Source organism: Brassica napus, chromosome C2 (genome assembly GCF_020379485.1).
Source record: "Brassica napus cultivar Da-Ae chromosome C2, Da-Ae, whole genome shotgun sequence".
Classification (NCBI taxonomy): Eukaryota; Viridiplantae; Streptophyta; class Magnoliopsida; order Brassicales; family Brassicaceae; genus Brassica; species Brassica napus.
Window position 1 is genome coordinate 2,443,095 of NC_063445.1, and position 18,280 is coordinate 2,461,374.

The following is an 18,280-nucleotide window of genomic DNA, read 5'->3' on the forward strand; positions in this document are numbered from 1 at the left end:
CATCAATATTTCAATTAAATTAACTTTTGCTCCACTATTGCAAAAAGCTTTTAATGTCATGGATAAGCTCATAAAAGTTTAAAATATTTTTTGGATGGTTAAAGCATACTACACTTGTTTCTCTACATTGGCGATAAGTGAATTAAAATGATTTAAAAACTAATATCACATCCATATGATTCGTGCTTCTTGTAACATAAGACATCCCTTGCATTACAGCCAAGTGGAGGAGAAGTGATGATGATTGAATCATTCCTTGTTTCGAGAAGAACGATCCTTCCTATGACCTCCAAGGATACGAGAGATCTGAAGACCTCTACTGAACGCTTGATTGAAGAGCATACGCGTCTGGAACTCAGACACAAACGGAAACCAAGCCAAGAACGCCACCGGCGTGAACAGCAACAGTCCCATCACTATCTCATATCCACGAGCCAGTGTCCTCACTGATCCCCAGAAGCCTGCTCTATGCACCACCGGCTTACACGCTTGCGCAATCTGTTCAAACACAACAACAACACCAAAAAAACTGCTTCAGTTTCATCCCATAACAAGACTCTTCACAACTAGAATGTTTTTTTTCTTTTACTTACCAAGAGCATGCCCCAGCCTGTAGGCATAAACGCAAGGATGCAGACGATTATGTCTTGTATCGTCATGTGAGCAAGTGTGATCAGTATCACAATGATTGCGATAAAGGTCAAGAATATTAGCCCCTTTATCAACCGGAACATCAGCTGGAAACTCGCACTGAACTTCCTCCTTCCGACAGAAACAGTCTGAAAGACAAACAAACAATCAGCAATAAAAATATTATTTTTACGGAGAATTTCAACTTTATCCTAATTTAACTACAACTTTTCAATTTTACCTTTAAAAATAGCTATTTTCATATAAGTATACCTTAAATTCATGATTAAAAAAATAAAATAATTCTCCTAAATAATTTATAAATGTTAGATAATAATTTATAAAACATTTATAGAAGTTTATAAACCCAACCCCGCACCACACCCTAAATACAAAACACTAAACAATAATCACTAAACCTTAAACCCAAATATTAGAGTATTTTTTTACTAAATGTATTTTCGAAAAATGGTAGCCAACTTAGGTAATTTAAGCAATTTCTCAGATTTTTATTGACAGAGAAAGATATATAACTGTATAAAGCAAAAACACACCTTCATCACAAACAGTATCAAGAAGATCACCAGCCACGTAACTCCATAAACCTGAGTCAACAAGTGATCAAATTAGATTAATACCAACACTAAGAGCTTATATAGACTGGAAGTTTAGTCTAAGTCTACATACCATAAAGTTTTTAGTCTTCTCTGTGATGGTGAGATGATAAACAAGCCCATACTGATAGATAAAGAACCTTAGAGACAACAAGATCTCAACAACAATGCCACGCTTTCCCGAATGTCTGAGATGCTCTTGCTCCTCCTCCCACCACGACTCCCAACTCTTCTCAGCCGGGACACCAATACCTCCGATATTGTTTATCCATTTATTCCAATCAGTCCAGTCATCAACAATCTTCTGCCACTCGAAACCCGAAGGGTTGAAGAGGAAGGGAGCAAAGAGCCACGTCCCAACCATAAACCACATAGATATGGTGATCAGAAGATAAGCAACCACGCCTCTATAAGCGCTTCCGAAGATCTGATACACAACTAGCAGCAGCATCATCTCAAGCCCTTTGACGAAATGGCTCCGGGAGTAGAGTCTGTAGTTGTCAGCGAACTTGGCGTGGAAGACGACGAAGCCTCTCCCTGTGGACCTGTACTTGGCGCCGCCGTGGAGTAAGGTTCTTCCGTAGTAGTGAGTCTTGGTCCCGAGAGAGAATGTGAAGAACACTGGCGCTAGCTGAAGCTGCATGAGGACGAACTCGCTCAAGGCTGTCCTGAAACCTCTCTCTAATCCGATTTCCATAAGCATAGGTAAAGCCATAAGGAAACCAATCTGAACGAAGGACTGTGAAGCGAGAGCTATTTGCAGAGGTGTGTTGTCTCGGATGCCTTTCTGTGTGCTTAGTCCTTGCTCAAGCCCGCTCAAGACAAGATAGAGACGTCCGTAGAGGAAGATGTAGACAGTGAGAACGGTAATCTATCAAAACAGTTGAAAATGAATCAGATCCAATTATTTCAGTTCGGATTTTAATTAGTTCGGTTTTCTAAAAAATAAAAAAAAATCCAAACAGTACCAATCTTAACCGAACTAACCAAAATATGAATAGAAATAACTGAAATAACCAAACCGAACTAACCAAAATCCGAACTGAAATAATCGAACTAAGTGAAATAATCAAACAGTACCAATCTTAAGCGAACTAACCAAAATCTGAATCGAAATAACCAAACCGAACTAACCAAAATCTGAACTGAAATAATCGAACTAAGTGAAAAGTTTACCAAACTAACCGCAAAACAGAAAACTTCGGTAAAATTTTTTTAAACCGAACCTTTTTCGGTTCACTTCGGTGACCCGAACTAACCGAATTCTGAACTAACCAACCCGAACTACCCGAATAAACCGAACTTGGTTTAACCAAAAAGGAACGACATAGTACCAGGGTGCTGAAGTAAAAGCCGACAGTGGTGAAGTAACACGACATCATACGGAAGAAGTCAAAACGGTGGCCAAGCCTGTAAATGTCTCGACTCAATGTCTGCTCTCCGTTGCCGTTTGCAATCTTGGCCTCAAACATAGAGATCTGATTTAGACCCACATCTCTTCCTTTACCTACTTGGATGTACTCATGATGTGTAACGTTTCCTTCACGAAGTGTAGAATTGAATCCTGCTCAACACACAACCACCAGCAAATCAAATCACTTAGACCAATGTGAGAAAAAAAATTAGTCCTTGGCAAGAGTAGAATATATACCTGCAAAGATATCTTCACTGAGGTTGATTACTTTGGATGCTTTGCTAACACCACCTCTTGTTAGATGAAACAGTCTATCAAAGACATCTGGATGACCATAATGGAAACGGACCCTACATAGGAGTAACAAGACCAACATTATGATTTTGGAATGGAAACAAGGAGAATAATCACTAGTAAGCACACTTACCTCAAAGGATTTGCCAGTAATCGCTGACCAATGGTAACAAAACTAGTCTCTTGATTTGACATAAACCAAGCAAGGGAGGAAACGCTGCAAAAGTGTTCACAACATTTGTTCTTAGAGACAACCAAATTTAAGTGAAATAAATGGTAATGCAAAAAGTACTTACGATCCAGTGAATATATGTTCTCTAAGTCCAAGAATGGATGGATGCCTCACGCCATCATGCTTTGTGAGAAATTCTTCAAGCAAGTTCCTCATCTTTAACGCTTCCTCCATGTAATTATCCTGAATAAAACGGCAACAAGGGAAGAAACTTAATATAAACATGAAGCGTCGAGATAACTATAATGGCTGAGGTAAAAAAGAACAAATGCCAAAACCTGATTCATATCAATTGTCTGTAAACCTTCTCCACGAGAGAAAATAATAGCATGATTTTGGTTCTCTGGCTTTCCCTCTCCAAGAATAGCAGGTCCAGGAAGCTTGATCCTATAGATAACCTACAAGGCAAAGATGTTTCATGTAAGCATAAAGACAAAACAAGAAGAGATACATGTTGGACTTCTTTGCATTACCTGGTCAAGATTCTGTGCCAAGTTGGAATGATCAGTTGACTTAGGCACCTTAACCAAAACAGAATAATACACTTTCTCGTTTCCTTTCTTTGACTTGTCTTTGACTGGCTCTTCAACCTCATCAATATATGCAACACGGAGCGAAGGGTATCTGCCGAATTGTAAGGAAAGCCATCATAAGTTTCAAACAAGTTAAAAAAAAAAAAAGGATTATTCTGCACACACCTTGTCATAAGTCTCAATATATCCTGCGCGCGAGGATCACCAGATCGTTTATGAATACCATATTGTTGACATGATACAACGTATGTGAACTTCATGTCAGCAACGGCTTGACACTGTGCCCATAGTGATCTTTCCCCTCTTGAATTGTTCTCTGAGTTTAGTTCTACAGCTTTGTAACCTTCCATCAAATCTGGAGAAGCAAAGATCAGAATGAGTCAGCATCAATAAGCAGCTGGGAGACTTTATTAACGAAAGAAGACCTTCATGCATAGCCATGTCAAGAAATGCCTGAAGCTCCAATGCTTTTCGATAGTACATCATTCCTCTTACTGTAAAAAAAAAATATCAAAAGATTATTAACAACAAAAATCTATTGTATCCATCTAAATTGCCAAAAGAGCATATACCTGTTCTAGTCAAAGTCTGCCCTCTATATGAAGCCCATAAACGAAGTTCCTCCTCTAACTCAACAGACTCTTTAATTTCTTCTTCATTTGACTTCACCCGCTCAAGGAAATTGTTCCATTCGTCTACAGAATAAAAAGGTCAGGTCCAAGACGTGGTTCAAGAATTTAAGGTGCAGCTTTAAACAGAATGTAAATAAAATTAACCTGGGAAAATCTTTTGTAGGTAAAAGAGGATCGAGACACCATCTTCATTTGGTGTGTCCAGGTCATGCATAGAAAAGAGGACCTCTTCAGTGTAATATGGAGTCAACACACTACAATAAGAATAACAAGGAGCACAAAAACTTGGTCAGTTTGATAATGAAAAATGTCCATAAAATAATAATAAACTATTTGGAGGAAACTATCAACTATACAGTGTTTAACTGACCAAAATGGTGGATTCAAATATAAAAATGAAATAAAATGACCAAAAAGGCTTACGAGAATGATAGCATGTTGCGAACTTTCGGTGCTGCAGGCATGTCCATGAACAATGAATTTGAGAAGAAAGAGATCCGCCTTCTTGCTTCCAAGTTAGAGGGGACATCCATAGCAGACTCTTTAGTAGTCAGCAATAGATACAACCGTTTGATCTGCACATACAGGCATTAATACTTGGAGCACAAGTAATAATATGAAGACTGCAGGAATATGATTGTCTGGCATTACCTTCTCTTTCCAAGCTTCTGTTACTGGTTCAATAGGGAATCTAATGGCACCTGAAGATGCAAACAGCTGATATTGTTGTTCGAGAGGGACCATTCCCCCATGCCAAGCGCCACCATGACTCGAATCCACCAAGCTACAGAGACAAATTGGGTATATAAGATGTTGATGTTCATATGACAATGTATTGCACAAGAAACTTTGCCAACCTCGATATAGAATCCTCCATCATAATGTCTCTTGTAACAACTTCCAGCATGTCTTGGAAGAGAATTACAACATGATCTCTATCATCAACATTGTTGTCTAGCTGCATGGGATAAAGAAACAAAGATATTGGATCAAGTGTCAAATATATGAATTAAAAAGACATTTTTTAGAGAAAAAAAAGCACCCTAAGAAGAACATTACCAAGTATTTGATCAGCTTGACAAAGTGGTCATAGAGGCTAGGAAGAGAACTCATCTTGTACACTTGAATCAAATCACCTTTCTCTATATGTTCGTCAACCTCGGTGAATATGAACTCTATCACCCTGAAACACAGAGATGTACGTTGGCCATGAGATAGTATAAAATGTTGCTATTATCAACATCAAATGCAGATATGTAAGAGACGTTATGGTTCCAAAAACTCAACGCAACTTACTCTTTCTCACGGTTTCCCTGAACCAGAAACTTTATGACATTCTTGAATGAAGCATAGCACTCACGGACAGCACATTTCATATAAGAGTCACTCTCAATCCTCTTCTTGAGCTCTCTGTCCTTCCCGTTACTGTCTTTTGCCATATCCAATGCTATTGGAATCTACGGCCAAAAAATAATAAATCAGAAAATCCTAAAGATTAGATTCCAGTGTGGTTATTGTGAGAACAAACCTTGCTAGCCAATAAGAAGGGAGGCCACTGTATGAGATCCAGATCACGGTCAGCCCAATATGGAACAAGCAGCAGATCCATCTCCCTAGAAATTTTCAAAATGTTGAGCTCCACAGTTTCTTTCAGCTAGGTGAGACAAGGTATACAAAATTTACCTATCACTTATAAGATCTTCCTCTCTGAAACTACTGATGATTGTGTTCCACAACTGTGCAAATCTTGCAGCTTCTTTCTCTTTGTTAACAGGTACCTGAAGTGACCATTCAGTAAACTCAATTAATAAGAAGAAACGTTCATGATAGCAGCTTACTCGGTTCAACTAACCTTATCCTCTGTGAAGTTATGAGATAAAGTTGCTCTTAATCCCTTCTTCCTCTGCTGGTTCTTTCCATCTGGAATCAAGCGGTCATTAAAAGCTCCAGGCAGTGATTCAAACCGTGATCTAAGCATTCCCAGTGTCCGAATCTGTAACAATTTAAAAAAGTAAGGATAAAGGGATCATCAATGACAATAAAAAAAGGAAACCTCAAGTTCAAATACCTCTCCAAGGCGGCGGAATGCACCATATATACCTCCAAATATTGTGGAAAATATTGCATACCAAATCTGACTATCCATGAAGTATACCTACAGAGGGATGGACACAAAATCAAAATCAGCAAAAGCACAAAGTAGGGGAAGACGAGGAAAAATTGTTCGACATGACTATGTTTACCAGAATAATAGGGGCCCAGAGAGCAATAACGACACCAATATTGTTTTTGGCTGCACAAATAAAATGAAATACGTGACAAAAAGTAATATATTTTACTTCCAGTAGTCATGTAGTGTATGTAAAAAGTCGTTACCACGAGGAAAGAACTCATGCCACTGAAAATCTGTCACACGGGCCTTCATAATAGCTTGTGTTGGAGCAACTAAAGGCTTGATCTGTGAGCGATACCAGTTTTTATCAGACTCTTGTGGCAATAAGGAGCAGTTAATGGTTATCAGAAATAGAATAAGAGAAACATGTACCTCAATGTAGTAACTGAACGTCAGCTTTGTTGCAATAAGCGACACCCAGAACATGGTATATCTACCAAAGGAAAACGTATAAAAGAATAAGTAAACATAGGCCAATGATGTATGTGTTAAAAATATAGTCCTTACTTGAAGAGGGAAAATGCGCTCTCATGCATTCCTCTGCCAACATAGAGTCTGGGCTGCAAGGTTAAATAAAAGACGGTTATTTATTGTCACACCAGCTATAATAAAAATTACAAACTGATGATTATTTTCTAAGAATACCTGAGACCACCACATCATTAGCATTACAATTCTGTAGTTGGACCTCTCGAGAAACCGGCGTAACATAGGGAAAAGAAAGAACACTCCCGCGAGCATATTAGGCGCCAAGTAGAAGACCACAGCTATTATGAACAATGAAGGTGAGTGCATGGCACTCCCAAACCAACTCTTGATAGTTCTGGCGAATCCTGGAGGGTCTTTCCAGCTGTAAGCGTAAGTAACAGGGAGAATAATAACCCAAGCTGCAGCAGATAACACCTTCAGGATGTATCTTAGTTTAACATGTAGCGACATGCTTCGATGAGCTTTGAAACTAAGGATCACATCAAGAATAGCTGCACAAATAGGTTTTTAGTAAATGAGATTTCGTCACTCAAATAAAAACTTATGAACATTGACCAACCTTGTCCAAGCTTCATTATTGCAGCTGTGATGAATACACTCAGAACTTTCTTGATGACATCAGCTCCAAAGACCGAACTTGGTTGTCCGCCATCCCAAGCCATAATAATCATCGCCTTCCAAATTTTTATCATCAGCGTCACATCTTGTGTGAATAAAGCATAAAAGGGGTAGTAACAAATTGGGGAGAGTAATAATACCTGAAGACACAGAATGTAGAAGCTCCACATTCGATCGAAACTTCTAAAGACATGCCAGAAGGAACGAATCTCAACAAAATTAACTTTCCCCACCCATCTATCTCTGGCCACAGCAGGCTTGCTGTTATCCTGTGATATATGATAATAAACACACGATGTTAAGCAAGTGTTACAAGAACAGAGAAGATGTGTAGTTATGGTGTACCCCATCTTTTTCTGTATTGGGCTGATCAACATGCGGATAGAAGAAATCAGCATCAGCTCTCATTGGCCAACCTAAACGGAAACAATCAACTGACCTGCAATGTAGAAAACCATATGTAACTTAATCACTCAAGCTACTTATGAAGAGTGTTACAACTGTGTGAAAGCAGCAGATAGATGGATATATCACCAAAAGTATTCATTCAGATCATCATAGTTCCTCCACTGAGAGTGCTTGGACTTCCCTTTCTTGCTCCTTTGAGACTCCTGTGAATGGTATATGATTATGTAAGTAAAAACATTAACAAGCAAAAGAAAGAACACAAAATTTCAGCTATACCATGGCAATCACTTCATAGATAGGAGTCACAACTTTCCTTAAGAATGCATCTTCCTCGCCTCCATACGCTGGCTTCACATTTTCCCCAGTCATGGGACTAACATTCCCGGCCAGCATACCGTAGAGTTCAAATGCCATCTGCAAAATGAAATAGAGTAGGAAGAAAGGATCAAAGAATGATACAATAAAGAAGAAGACTTTGCAACGTGAAACATACATGATGATAAATGTAGCAGAGACACTCTGGCATGAATCTCAAGTTTGCTGCTTCACCCCAGATTAGAAGATATAGAGCCATATACAATAGTTTGCGCTGTTGCATTTCCTGTTGTATAGTTGGCAACCTGCAAACAGATAATACATTAAAACAAGTTTCTTCAAATATTATCGACACCAGAGTTTGCATAAACAATTTAAACTTGATTCCCTGCTCATGAAGAATACAAGTCTAACCTTTCCTTAGACCAGTACCATACCATTGCACATTTCGTTATATTTTCAAACTTTCAGTTACTCTTGAAGAAACTATACAGAATCAAATATAGGTGAATAAGATTCACTTACCAAAGACTACTCTTTCGACCAAGGTATTTGCACCATTTCTTATAGTTCTTGAAGAGCTTCTTCATCACATCCGTCAGTGCTTGATCATCTAACTGTGAGAGGAAATATGTTTGTCATTCTTAGAACTAAACTTTATTGAAATAAAAGTACGAACCTTTGGCTGCTGATCAGGCTTAGGAAACTGTCTGATATGCACATTAGCAAGTAACAAGATCAGGTGCTCCCTTTGATTAGCCACATTGTCTTTCTGCAGAATCATAACATACACATGACAAAACATTCACAGACTTATAGATTACTCTCAACTAAACTTCCCTGACTAATAAATTTACCTGAAAGCCAAACATTTCATGAAGCCAATCAAGCATGTCTTCATCTTTCTTTTTCTTGTGACCTTCTGGCCATGGAAGACCTCTAGTGTTGCGAAGACCAAGAACAGCAGCTTGGATCTGCACAGTAAGGATCACATTACCCCGCTGATATATAACAGTGCCCAAAGTTAAGACTAACCTCAGGGTATCTCATAATCGCTTGATTTGCACTATCAGGATCCAGAGGTAAGATATTATAGTGGACATACAACTGTGTCTTCTCAGCAACCTTATCTTGAGCTTCCAAAATCTTAAAAAACACCAAACTTCATTTTAGTATTGCACAGGAAATAGAGAAAAAGAAATGATAAATGTGCCACAACAAGGCCTTACCTCTCTGTCAACCTCAATAGACTGAGTCAGATTAACAGCCTTCAACACCTCGAACAAAACGTTAGCAGTTTGGTACGCCTTTGTCAGCTGAGCCCTGAAGAATTTAACAGCACACACAAAGCATCAAACAGTGTGATAGAACAACAAAGTCACATCTAACAAAAGACATAGTTGAAGTAAAAGTTAGACGAACCGGTCAGCCTTATCAGCAGCATTCTGCAAAGCTTGGATATACTTCTTATAGTAATGCTGATAAAAGCTTTGCATCTCTCGGGCGTCGCTTTTCTTAACCCTCCCCATCAATGTTGGATCATGTTCCTGCCCAAAAATTAAAGAAAAAGGTAGACCACATTTGTTAAAATCTGCCACATGCACGAGCCAAGCATTGCTATTTACACTGTTTAAAAAATCGGTCAAGGCGCCGCCTAGTGGCAAATCGGGTATGAGCGAAACGATTTTTCAAACAATTTTTTTAAGGCGTTCAAAATCTGCCTAGGCACCGGCCTAGACAATAATCCTCTATAAGAAGCCTAACCATTGCTTAGTGATTTTTAGAACATCGGCTATTTTAAAGAAAAGGTAGACAACATTTGTTAAAATCTGCCACATGCACGAGCCAAGCATTGCTATTTACACTAATCTAAAAATCGGTCTAGTGGCAAATCGGGTATGAGCGAAATGATTTTTCCAAACCCATTTTTTTAAGGCGTTCAAAATCTGCCTAGGCACCCGCCTAGAAAATAATCCTCTATAAGCCGCCTAATCGCTGCATATAGATTTTTAGAACATTGGCTATTTTAAAGAAAAGGTTCACTCTTTCAAGACGCTGTAGAAGAGCAGTCTTAAACTGTCGAACACCTCTACCACTGGAAGTAGGATCCAGCCTGTGAGCTTTCTCGAATGCATAGAACCGACCTAAGTGAAAAAGACCCAGATTAACAACAAAGCAGCAGCAGATACAAACTAATCACAAGCCAGGGCAAAGTTGCTTACAGAGATAAGCCACTCTAGGGTTGCTAGATTCGACCTCATTAGCAACACGGAGAATAGGGGCAATCTCAACGAGCGAGGAAGGAACAACTTCACTATCGAATGATTCTCCTAGATTACCAGCGGTCTGAGTCCGTACGATCCGTCGCTGCTGTGGCTGGGACGGTCCTTGGTCAGGACCTCCTCTCGTAGCCGACATTAGTCCTGTCCTAAACCTCCAGGTTCCTATTTGAAACAAAACAACTCGTTAGAGACGGACAAGGTTAGATTAATAAGGAGCCGAGATGCGACATTGAAAGGAACATACAGAGAGATCTAGCAATGGAGGATGAGCAAAGGAAAGCAGCGAAACTTTAAGCTACTTAGCAGCTAAGTAGTACGCAAAAGTGTGTGTGTGTGAGAGAGAGAGAGGGATGTGTCTTATGTGCGTGGCCTGAATGTTTGTTTTGTATTTTTTCTTTTTTTTCATTTATCACCGTTTTAATAGAAAAAAATAAATAAAGGAAATTAAAAAAGGAAACTTTGGGAGTTCGTGTCGACAAAGAGGCTTTTATCTTTCCTTTAATTACAGTAATACCACAAGTTTGAAGATACGTTGGTGAGGGTATTTTGGGGATTGTCATGGAGCATGTTAAAAAGTAAGGTCCCCACCAATCTTTGTCATCGAGACAAAAAAGGTAAAAGGTTCTGAAAGGAGAGGGTAGTTTTGTAAAGTTCAATCGGAATTTCAAAAAAAGTCGAGATTCCGATTATTAAAGAAAAGAAATAGAAAAGAAACTGTTTCCAATGAACGTCTTTCTTTGACCTCGTATGAGTCGTCATTGCTTTTTCAACTTATTTTCACCGTTTTTTTAAAAAAAAAAATTACCGTTGGTTTAACAAGACTATAGGATTTGGCGCATTTTGTTAGGCTGTAATTTTGCTAACTAGGCTTTAACTTAAGAAAAACATTATTTAAAATGAGTAAAAATATGGTGATTGTTACGAAAGTCAAAGAAAGCAGCAGCCACCGTTTTCGTTGAAAATATAAAAAGATGTGGGGTCCACTGCACTATTTGCACAATAAATTTCCTTCTATATATACGAACGTTTGTGTTCGTTTGTAAACACACCATCCTTCTCCTTCAATAACACATCATCTCTTCTTATCAGTATTATCTTCTTCGTACGGGTATAAAATTTTGCTTTATTTAAATTCCTGCGATATAATAAAATTCCAGTTCTTTTCATAACACGTTATCAGCACGATCACTCTGCGATTCGGTAAAATTTATTTGTATCATTTATACCATGTTATAATGGTCGGTACACCGCCTCTACTATTATTTATATCATGTTATAATGGCCGGAATACCGCATATATTATTTATTAGTAATTTAATAAATTTAATGGTCGGCCGAGCCGCCTTATATCCTGTTTATTATTTATTGGTCGGCCGAGCCGCCTCATATTCTGTTTATTATTTATTGGTCGGCTGAGCCGCCTTATATTCTGTTTATTATTAATTGGTCGGCCGAGCCGCCGTATAATTTATTTATTACTCTGCATTGATCAGCTAAGCCGTCGCATGATTTGTTGTCATAACATAAATATTTTATTGTCATAATTTTTTACTTTTATGAAATTTTATAGATTTGATTGACCGTTTAATACGATATTTTCAGACTAATTTTTGGTGCACTCGATTTAACCCCAACGGTCACAAAGAAAATTTTTCAAAAATTTCCCCTTTCTCCAACGGTTATGAACAGTATTTTTCACCTATAAATACAACTCATTTTCACTCCATTTCATCATCCAAAAAATTTCATCTTCTCTCAAAAATTTCAAATCGTTCTCCTCCGATTTTTCATTTCAAGAAAGATGATTCGCGCACTTTTGTTTTTATGTGCCATTTTTATTTGTGTTTCTATTTATGGTTTAGTCGTTGGAGAATTTACTCCGAGTGAATTTAAGATGAATATCGGTTTAATTTTCTTTACATCGCTTCTCCTTGTAATTGCTTGTATGATTAATGTAAACGGTTTTTAATTATGAAGTTCTAATAAAATTATTATTTTGTGTTTTAGAATTACAAATGGCAAACATCGAGAAACTCCAGTTCCCGGCCCTGAAAATAACTGGCGAAAATTACGTCGGGTGGGTCACAAACGTGAAACCATATCTGGTGATGAAAAAGATAACCGAAACAATTATAATCGGTAACAAATCACCACCCGAACATATAGCCGAAGCGATAATCTTCCTGAAGAAGCATTTAGATGAAAGTCTAACGCACGACTATGCAAACGTCGAGGACCCAGCTGAACTGTGGCAAACTTTAAAAGAAAGGTTCGATAACCAGAGACAAATCAACCTTCCTCACGCTCTAGAAGAGTGGAAAAATCTGAGGTTCCAAGATTTTCAAAAGGTTGAGGATTACAATTCCGCTGTCATGCGGGTAGTTGCACTCCTGAAGTATTGTGGTAATCCTGTCTCTGAGGCAGAAATGATGAATAAAACATACATCACTTTCCACAAACAGCTTCACTTCTTACCCGAAATTTACAGAAAATGCGGGTACACGAGATTTTCTGAATTGATGGTTGCGCTCATGTTAGCTGAAAAGAACAATGAGCTCTTAATCAAAAACCACAATTCCCGGCCTACGGGAGCCAAAGCATTCCCTGAAGTGAATGCTACGGCGATAGAAAATTCGGAAAGAAGAAACCATGCCAATCGAGGTCATGGCCGCCGTTTCAACAACAAACATGGAAAAACTTACAATCCCAAATGGAGGGGATCTAATAAGTGGGTTAGACCCGGGCAAGTTTCCAAGGGTAAAGAAACTCAAGAGGATACCACCCAGAAGCGTGAGACAATGTGTTACAGATGTGGTTGTAAAGGACATTGGTCCCGTACCTGTCGTACTCCTTCACATCTCTGTAAGTTATATCAAGAGTCCACGAAAGGAAAGGCTAAAGAGGTGAACCTCACGAAAAATGTTGAAGGGACCTCATACCATGAATCCTCCGACTTCGCTAATGAGCTGGACTAGATTACTCCTGAAGAGAATCGAAATGCCTATGATAAGAGTATTGAATAGTTTTCAGTATTACCATGTATAATTATTATATTTCATGTTTTAAACAAATAATGATGTTTTTAACGTCATCTTATTGTATAATTATTGTGTCTTTTTTTTCTTTATATGAATGAATTTTATGTTTCTTTTATATTTATGACAATTTCAGAAATGGATCATAATGCTAATGGAGCAAAATCCAAGAAACGGATTCGTGAAATATGCATACCAGATAGTGGAACAACGCACACTATTCTGAGACAAAAGAGATATTTCTCTAATATAAAACCGACAAGAATTGTCGTCAATACAATATCAGGTCCTGCAGACGTGATTGAAGGAACTGGTAAAGCAAACTTTACTTTACCGAATGGAACAAAATTTTCCATAAATAATGCTCTATATTCTCCAAGTTCTAAAAGGAATTTGTTGAGTTTTAAAGACATATATCTTCACGGATATGATACTCAGTCTGCAACTGAGGATGGAAAGAAATACATGTATGTAACTTCTGAGAAATGTGGCAGAAAACACATATTAGAAAAGTTTCCAGAACTTCCTTCGGGACTACATCATACTTATATCGATGAGATCGAATCAAATCTTTTAGTAAAACAGAACCCAGAAGAGTTCACATTATGGCATGATCGCCTTGGCCATCCAGGCACTACAATGATGCGTAAAATCATAGAAAGTTCACATGGTCATCCACTGAAAATCCAGGAGATTTCTCAAGGGAATAAAATGACATGTGTTGCATGTTCTCTAGGAAAATTGATCGTAAGGCCATCGCCAACCAAAATCGATAAAGAATCACCAAAGTTCCTTGAAAGAATTCAAGGCGATATATGTGGACCTATACACCCACCTTGTGGACCATTCCACTATTTTATGGTATTAATTGACGCATCCAGTAGATGGTCACACGTTTGTCTATTATCATCTCGAAATGTGGCATTTGCGAGATTTCTAACTCAGATAATCAAACTGCGAACACAGTTTCCTGATTATACTATTAAAAGAGTTAGACTAGACAACGCTGGTGAATTCACATCCCAAGCATTCAATGACTATTGTATGGTAATGGGAATTGAAGTTGAACATTCGGTTGCTCATGTTCATACGCAAAATGGTTTGGCTGAATCTTTAATTAAGCGTCTGCAATTGATTGCAAGACCATTGATCATGAGATCAAAACTTCCAACCTATGTATGGGGACATGCCATTTTGCATGCAGAAGCACTCATTCGGATCAGACCGAGTGCATACCATAAGTATTCCCCACTACAGTTAGCGTTTGGTCGAGAACCAAACATTTCCCACTTTAGAATCTTTGGTTGTGCGGTATATGTGCCTGTAGCACCACCACAACGTACAAAGATGGGACCACAAAGAAGATTGGAAATATATGTTGGTTTTGATTCCCCATCAATTATTAGATACCTAGAACCACAGACTGGTGACGTCTTTACAGCACGTTTTGCTGATTGTCATTTTGACGAAAATGTATTCCCAGTTCTAGGGGGAGAAAACAAAAATATTGGAAGTGATATAAAATGGAGTGTACCATCATTGTTATATCTTGATCCTCCCACTAAAGAGTCAGAACTAGAAGTTCGACGAATTATGCATTTACAGAGTATAGCTAACCAGCTACCTGATGCATTTGTAGATACCAAGACGGTAACTAAATCTCATATACCAGCTGCAAATGCTCCTGCTCGTATCAAAATGCCAAATGAACAAGAAAAGGAGGATGACACACGAGAGCCAAAAACACGCCTGAAGCGTGGTAGACCTGTTGGTTCTAAGGATAAGAATCCTAGGAAACAGAAGAAAGCTGAAATATATGATGCACCCAAAATAGCAGAAAATATTTTGGAAGAAATAAATGATAAGGATTCTGATGAATCAGAGCATCATGAATCAGAGCATCATGAATCGAAAGATAATCATGAGATTTCTATTAATTACATCCATAATAAAAGGATATGGAATAGAAATGAACAAAATGACCTTGATGATGCTTTCTCATATATTGTGTCAAGTGAAATAAATGAAGAAATCGATGATCCAGAACCAAAATCTGTCTATGAATGTCAAAAGAGACATGATTGGGAACAATGGAAAAATGCAATACAAGCTGAACTTGATTCGCTTAATAAACGAAAAGTATTTGGATCTATTGTGCTCACACCTGCAGATGTGAGACCAGTTGGGTACAAATGGGTTTTCGTTCGAAAGCGAAATGAGAAAAATGAGATTACGAGATACAAAGCTCGTCTAGTGGCTCAAGGTTTTTCTCAAAGACCTGGAATCGATTATGAAGAAACGTATTCTCCAGTTATGGATGCCATCACATTTAGATTCCTGATGAGTCTAGCAGCTGATAAAAATCTAGAGATGCGTCTCATGGATGTTGTTACAGCTTATCTATATGGATCATTAGATATTGATATCTACATGAAAGTTCCTGATGGATTTAAAATGCCAGAAGCATTAAGTTCCAAACCTAAAGAGTTATGTGCAATAAAATTTCAAAGATCATTATATGGGTTAAAGCAATCTGGACGTATGTGGTATAATCGTCTCAGTGATCATTTAACAAAAGAAGGATATGTGAATGATCTTATATGCCCATGTGTTTTCATCAAGAAAACAATATCCGGATTTGTAATAATCGCGGTATATGTTGATGATCTTAACATTATCGAACTCAAAAGGAAATACAAAAGGCATCAGACTATCTCAAAGGAGAATTTGAGATGAAAGATCTAGGACATACACAGTATTGTCTTGGCCTACAAATAGAACATTCACAAAATGGTATATTTGTGCATCAATCCACATACACTAAAAGAGTGTTGAAATGATTTAACATGGATAAATAAACTCCTCTTAGCACCCCGATGGTCGTTAGGTCACTTAATATTGAAAGTGATCCATTTCGACCACCTGAGGAGAAAGAAGAGATACTTGGTCCAGAAGTACCATATCTAAGTGCAATTGGAGCGCTGATGTACCTTGCAAATTGTACACGGCCTGATATATCATTTGCTGTGAATCTTTTGGCAAGATTCAGCTCATCTCCAACTCGAAGACATTGGAATGGGATTAAACATGTTTTTCGTTACCTCCAAGGGACCATTGATTTAGACTTGTTTTATCCTAAAAGTTCAAAAGGTCAAATGGTTGGTTTTGCAGATGCAGGATATCTTTCAGATCCACACAAAGCCCGATCGCAAACAGGATACGTTTTTACGATCGGAGGCACTGCTATATCTTGGCGTTCTTAGAAACAAACGCTTGTGGCTACTTCTTCAAATCATGCTGAGATCATTGCACTCCATGAAGCAAGTAGAGAATGTGTATGGCTGAGATCAATGAGCCGACACATCTGTTCAAGCAGCGGGATTGGCGAAAATACGGAGCCAACTATTTTATATGAAGATAATGCAGCATGTGTTGCTCAAACAAAGGACGGATATATCAAAAGCGATAGAACGAAGCATATTCATCCGAAGTTCTTCTCATACACTCAAGAGCTCGTGAAGAAGAAAAAGATTGAAGTAAGATATGTCCAATCATGCGAAAATGCAGCTGACCTCTTCACGAAATCACTTCCGACTTCGATATTCAGAAAACATGTTCGTAACATTGGAATGCATCATCAGAAGGATTTATGACTGCTCATTCGAGGGGGAGCTTACGTAGTGGTACTCTTTTTACCTTACTATGGTTTTTCCCATTGGGTTTTCCTAGAAAGGTTTTTAACGAGGCAACAAAGACGTTAAACGAAAACGGATAGTGACACCGGCCCCCAGGGGGGAGTGTTACGAAAGTCAAAGAAAGCAGCAGCCACCGTTTTCGTTGAAAATATAAAAAGATGTGGGGCCCGCTGCACTATTTGCAAAGTAAATTTCCTTTTATATATACGAACGTTTGTGTTCGTTTGTAAACACACCATCCTTCTCCTTCAATAACACATCCTCTCTTCTTATCACTTATCAGTATTATCTTCTTCGTACGGGTATAAAATTTTGCTTTATTTAATTTCGTGCGATATAATAAAATTTCAGTTATTTTCATAACAGTGATAGGTTTATGAACTCTGATTGTTTTCATATTATTTGATTTCTAATAGTTTTTTCGTCTTTATTACGTTCAGTGTTCAGATTGCTTTAGAGATACCGATTGAAATCCAAGTATGAGCCATTTAAAACAAATCTTCTATGACATAAAGTTAGATAAAGACAATAGAAACAAGACGTTGGGTCCATCCTTTACTACCCATAATTGCTATAAATAGATACAAAATTTCATCCAAGATCTTTTTACAAAAACATAAAGGCTAAAGCGCATACTTTTGTTCACATTCAGTAATAATAACAAAAACATACTAACATCTATCGGGTGTTAAGCTCCTAATATAGTTAATTCACCGTATCATGCATTTTGATGTCCTTATAAATAAAAATCAACAGTTAGATTGGTTTTTGATCCGTCCTAGTTCGTGCGTGTAGTAAATTACTGGGCCCATATTGTAAGAGAACACATAGATCATTTATGGTGAAAGGCCCATAATGGGCCCATATGTAGAAAACACATAGGTCTGTTTGTGGTGAAAGGCCCATATGCAAAAAG

The 18,280-nt window shown here is 38.0% G+C and overlaps 1 protein-coding gene across 1 annotated transcript; it reads right to left on the bottom strand.

The window, feature by feature from the left end:
- Positions 1-71: 71 nt before the first annotated feature.
- On the bottom strand, positions 72-11,009 carry LOC106410100 (callose synthase 3). The gene is made up of 43 exons (XM_013850593.3): positions 10,879-11,009; positions 10,575-10,796; positions 10,396-10,496; positions 9,775-9,899; positions 9,582-9,675; positions 9,388-9,498; positions 9,210-9,326; positions 9,032-9,124; positions 8,878-8,969; positions 8,531-8,657; positions 8,314-8,451; positions 8,164-8,240; positions 7,975-8,068; positions 7,770-7,898; positions 7,571-7,685; positions 7,168-7,502; positions 7,030-7,082; positions 6,895-6,955; positions 6,726-6,807; positions 6,593-6,642; positions 6,418-6,504; positions 6,202-6,342; positions 6,033-6,127; positions 5,878-5,962; positions 5,646-5,806; positions 5,409-5,532; positions 5,207-5,307; positions 5,001-5,133; positions 4,773-4,924; positions 4,494-4,603; positions 4,290-4,412; positions 4,143-4,211; positions 3,883-4,072; positions 3,658-3,808; positions 3,463-3,582; positions 3,249-3,367; positions 3,086-3,169; positions 2,896-3,008; positions 2,579-2,808; positions 1,318-2,115; positions 1,185-1,235; positions 594-779; positions 72-498 (listed from the first exon to the last, which is right to left on the bottom strand). The coding sequence occupies exons 2-43, from the start codon at positions 10,768-10,770 to the stop codon at positions 250-252; spliced, it is 5,862 nt and encodes a 1,953-aa protein (XP_013706047.2). The 5' UTR covers positions 10,771-10,796; positions 10,879-11,009; the 3' UTR covers positions 72-249.
- Positions 11,010-18,280: the final 7,271 nt, after the last annotated feature.